Genomic DNA, 5417 nt, shown 5'->3' with positions numbered 1-5417 from the left:
TTTCTTTTTGCTTATGTGGTGCTGAGGAATCGAACCCAGGGCCTCAGGCATGCAAGGCAAGCGCTCTACCACGGAGCCACCTTCCCAGCCCAGGCTGAGCTTCTTTTGCTCAAGGCTAGCACTCTACCATTTGAGCCACAGCATTTCTTCTGGCTTTTTCTGTTTTCTGTGGTACTGAGGAATCAAACTCAGGTCTTCATGCATGCTAGGCAAGCATCTTTAAAAGACTAACAGAAATAATAGTATGTATAGAGTGTAGAATCAGGGAGTGTAATTCAGTGGTTATATGTGCAAAGAGACTGTGGTTTGAATCCTCAATACACTTGTACACACGCATACACAACCACTGACACCATCACAGCTGACACTGTACTACTACTTAAGCCAAACTTTCAGTCTGGAATGTTTTTGGTTACTTGGACAGAGATCTGGCTTCGAACTACAAGGTCTACATCTCATGAGCTACTGTTACCCGGCCTAGAATCTACTTTCATCTGTGGTAAGATGATCAGTTGGTTCTCAAACATACTTATAGTTGTGGACATGTGTCAACTCACTTTGGAACACTGCTAGCATTTTGCTCATTCCTTTTATCTGGCAAGAACTCAGGTCTGTGATATGAGCAGACTTTAGGCACTGAAGCAATAGTGACTCACTCCTGTTGAAAAATAAATGACAATCTCAGTTACGTGTACAGGCCACAGTTCCCTCCCCATCCCTCCCCAGCATACCCAACCCATGTATGCTGAGTATATATATATGCTGGATTCAGATTCAGTATCTCCAAATGAAAACTTACCTTTCTAAATTATATCTTGCATTCTGGGGGGGAAAAGAAACAAAGTTATTATGGCTGTCCTATTGGAGCCAAGCATTTTAAGTGTGGAACCCATGAAAACATTCACCCTTATAATATGAACTTTATATTTCCTTGGAATTTCTTCAGACTCAGAGTGCCAATTTTTAAATATCAAATATTAACATGGATTAAGAAAACATCAGAAATAATGCTCAAAATGCCTTTGCTATATTCTTAGGCAAAACATTTTGCCTCTACCTCACCTCAACCATCTGATTCAGCACAGTCATCTTTTAGAATTGCTCACATATTTGTGTTCTTTGTTAGAATGGTAAGATGTAAGCAGATGGAGGTGCCCACTAGACCAACACCATAGTAAGGCCAAGTGAAGAGCTGAGTATAATTGGGTCACACCTGCTCACATTCAGAAATAAGCTTGGCTTTAGAATTGAATTGATATACAAACATCAACATATCTAAATAGCTTTAGAAATATATATATGTATGTACATATATATATGTATACACACACACACACACACACACACACAATCACACATAATTTGTACCCTATTCTGGGGTTTGAATTCAGGGCCTAGTCACTGTCCTTGAGCTTTTGTGTTCAAGGCTAGTGCTCTACCTCTTGAATCAATGCTCCACTTTTGGTTTTTTGCTGGTTAATTAGAGACAAAATTGTTATATACTTTCCCACCTAGGTTGGCTTCAAACCATAATCCTCAAATATCAGCCTCTTGAATAGCAATGTTTATGGGTGCTGAGCTTATAGTTAAGTGTAATTAACTAAGAGATAGGCTTTTCAAATTAGTCCATTACATAGACCTGAAAAAGGGATATAAGTAGTCTTTCAAAGCTGGTGGCTCACGCCCATAAACCTAGCTACTTAGAAGGCTGAGATCTGTGGATAATGGTTCAAAGCCAGCCCAGGCAGGAAAATCCGTAAGACTCTTATCTCCAATAAACCACCAGAAAATCAGAAGTGGCACTGTGGCTCAAGTGGTAGAGCACTCCCCTTGAGTTGAAGAGCTCAGGGACAGCACCCAGGCCCAGATTTCAAGCCCTATGACTGACAAAAAAAAAAGATAGTTTTTAAAATGTTAAACATAAAATTGTCTGCTCAGGCTGCTATAACATAATAGTAGATTATATATCTTATTGTAGTCTGGAGCCTGAGAACTTTTAGATCAAAGTCCTGGCTACATCTGGTGCCTGGTGAGACAGCTTTGACCTCAATCTAACCTTGATGGTAAAACAGGGGTAAGGCTTTTGGTGGCATTTAAGAGGTATTAAATTTAAGTACTCATTCAGGAGAGCTCCCCCAGAAGCCAATAAACCATCAGCACCCAAAGTTCTATCTATTATGACCATTCTCTCCAAGGTGAGGACATCAACATATATATGCATACATGCATGCATGATGTATGTATGTACATATACATCAATTCCTGGGAACATACAAATATTCAACACCCAGCAAATACTTACACCCTTGTATCTCAAGGAAAGCCACTTGTTCCCTGCAGTAATACTATAAACCTGCTGGTTACTGTGCCTGTGATTTTGGATTCTCTTTGTTTTGTTTTCTTCCAGAGAAAAATCTGTGAGTGTGGGAAATCCTTACATACTTCCATGTATTATTTTCCCCATAAAATGCAATGAAAAAGCCATTCCGCATTTTTCTCTTTCCAGTAAATGAAATTATCACAAGGTATTATTTTAGCATCCAAAGAAGTGATTACGTTTTTATGGTTTGTAGACCATCCCATTCCAAAGAAGTGATTACGTTTTTATGGTTTGTAGACCATCCCATTGAATAGATGTATCACACCGTATCAATTCAAACTTCCTGTTGATAATTTTAAAGTATGAGAACACCTTTCAGGAAGTAGCACTCCATTAAGTATACTTTTATAGCCATTCACAAAGCTTTCCACAGTTAAATTTACTTTCAGCCAATGCATAAAAACAAAAACTGTACATATATATGTATATATAGTAATGTTTAAATCTATTTTCTCAAAAAAAATGTTTTTAGAGGTACTGGGGTTTGAACTCAAAGCCCTGAAGTGCTAGGCAGGTGCTCTACCACTCAAGCCATGCTTCCTCTCTTTGTTTCTTTAGTTATTTTTCAGTAAGATCTCATGTTTTTTGGGGGGACTGGCCTGAAATCACCATCTTCTTAATTATACATCCTAATGTAGCTGGGGTTACATTTGTGAACCTTTGCCCAGCTTAGTTGAAAGATAAGAGTCTCATTTCTTTCTTTTTTTTTTTTTTTTTAATGAGGAGATGGGGGATAGGCTGGCTAGCCTCAAACTATGAGCTTCCTGATCTTTGTCTTTTGAATAGCTGGGATTATAGGCGTAAACTACCACACAGCCACCCCACATTTATCAGTTCTTGATAGTAAAACCATTCAAGCTGGGTGTGGTGGCTAGCACTAGTCATCCTAGCTACCTAAGAGTCTGTGACTGGGAGGAGTGCAGTTCCAGGCCAGCCCAGATAAAGAAGTTTACAAAACCCCATTTCACCCAATCATATAGCTGGACCTGGTGGTACACACTTGTCATTTCAGGTTTGGTCTGAAAAAGGATTGTGATCTGGTCTAGGTCAGGCAAAGAGTACAACTTTAGCTTAAAAAATAATCAAAGGTATAGAGGTAGAGTTGCCTACCTAGCAAGTGTGTAGCCCTGAGTTCAAAAAGGAAAAAATAAAAATATGTTTTTCTCTCATTTATTTTATGTTTATGTGGTACTGAGGAATCAAACCCAGGGCTTTATGCATGCATGCTGAGCAAGCACTCTACTACTCGACCACATTCCCATTCCCCCAAATAAAAATCTTTTTAATATGGAATATATTATCATTCTCTGTAGCCACTCTGTTTAAGAACACACTAGAACTTCTTATACCTTTCTCTCTATAATTTAGCACTCATTAGCCAACTTTCCCAATGCTGTCCTCTCTCACGTTGGTGACCACCAGATTCCACAAAGTGAAGTGGCGTTCATTTTTCATTCCCTGGTTTATTTCACCTAACCTAATAACCTCCAATTCAACCCAACTTGTTACAAATAGGAATGAACAAATAAGGACTCTTTTAGAAATAAGGACAGGGCCTGGGCCCTGTCTCTAAGCTCCTTTTGCTCAAGGCTAGCATTTAATACTTTGAGACAGAGCTGACTTCTTGTTTCTTGAGCGGTTAATTGGAGATGAGAGTCTCACGGACTTTTCCGCATCGGCTGTCTTTGAACCTCAATCCTCAGATCTGAGCCTCTTGATTAGATAGGATTACAAGTATGAGCCATTGGTGACCCGCATGATTTCATCTTTTTATGACTGAAGAGTATACTGCTGAGTGAAGGCACCACATTTTTTTTTTTTAGGCCATTCATCAAGTGATAATGGAAACTTAGGTTGCTTCTATCTTGGGGGAGTGGAGGGTGCTGTTATGAACCGTGTCTATACACTGTTGTTGGATTATGTGATAGTAGTATTTTTAGTTGAGAAACCTCTCCAGTTTCCCACAACGGCTCGACTAGTAGTAGTACACCTTCCCACCAACAGTGTGCAGAATGCCTTCAGCCAATGGACAATGGCTGCTGAGTCTTGGTGTATGGTGGGAGATCACTAACCTGGCATTCTGGGAAGGTTCCCTAAGAGCTGAACCCCTTCTCTTTCCCGGCTCATACCTGCAGTAGTGATGAGGCAGGTTCTTTGCACTCCTTCTCCAGCTCAGTGATGATCCTCTGGAGGCTGCATTGCTGCTCTGAGACCCGGGCCTCACTCTCCTTCAGTTTAGTCATGTTCTCTCGGGTCAAACAGCTCAGTCTCCGCAGAAGCACTTCTTTATTACTACTCAACATCTGGTGCCTTTGCTTGCTGCCTAATTCAACCATGTCTTCACCAGCTTGTTTTTCTGCCTGCCACCACAGAATTGGAAATAATCAATTAAGTCCATGAAACCCTTCTATATGAATCAGAACACCTTTACCTACCAAGTCTTTGATACTTACTGTTCTAACATTTGAGACGGATGTGTGTGCGTATAGTCTATTGACTCAGATTACCCCCTGCATCTCAAAGACATCCCTTCCATTTTTTCTGTGGCATTTTATGTATTTAAGTTATTTTTTTTTTAATTTTTGTGCCAGTTCTATGGCTTGAACTCAGGGCTTAGGTGCTGTCCTTGAGCTTGTTTTGCTAAAAGATTAGTGCTCTACCACTCTGAGTCACAACTCTACTTCTGGCTTTTATTTAGGTAGTCAATTGAAGATAAAAGTCTTAAAGATTTTACTGCCTGGGCTGGCTTTGAACCTTGAGCCTCAGATTTTAGCCTCTGGAGTAGCTAGGATTATAAGCCTAAATCACTAATGCATGGCTGCTATGACATTTTATACAGAAAGCTTCATACTGGGGCTGGGAAGGTGGCTCAGTGGTAGAGCGCTTGCCTTGCATGCCTAAGGCCCTGGGTTCGATTCCTCAGCACCACATAAACAAAAAAAAAAGCTGGAAGTGGTGCTGTGGCTCAAGTGGTAGAGCACTAGCCTTGAGCTGAAGAGCTGAGGGACAGCGCCCAGGCCCAGAGTTCAGGCCCCAC

The 5417-nt window shown here is 40.5% G+C and overlaps 1 protein-coding gene across 1 annotated transcript; it reads right to left on the bottom strand.

Moving 5' to 3' along the window:
• Nucleotides 1–557: 557 nt before the first annotated feature.
• Nucleotides 558–4740, bottom strand: LOC106002398 (probable E3 ubiquitin-protein ligase TRIML2; the record flags this gene model as incomplete). The annotated part of the gene is made up of 3 exons (XM_013037285.1): nt 558–658; nt 800–822; nt 4510–4740. Coding segments are annotated over 3 exons (355 nt in total), but the record flags the coding sequence as incomplete, so codon positions are not given.
• Nucleotides 4741–5417: the final 677 nt, after the last annotated feature.

The sequence above is a fragment of the Dipodomys ordii genome, unplaced genomic scaffold, assembly GCF_000151885.1.
Source record: "Dipodomys ordii isolate 6190 unplaced genomic scaffold, Dord_2.0 Scaffold9819, whole genome shotgun sequence".
Taxonomy (NCBI): domain Eukaryota; kingdom Metazoa; phylum Chordata; class Mammalia; order Rodentia; family Heteromyidae; genus Dipodomys; species Dipodomys ordii.
The sequence above is the reverse complement of the archived record's forward strand: the minus strand, read 5'-3'. Positions and strand labels throughout refer to the sequence as shown.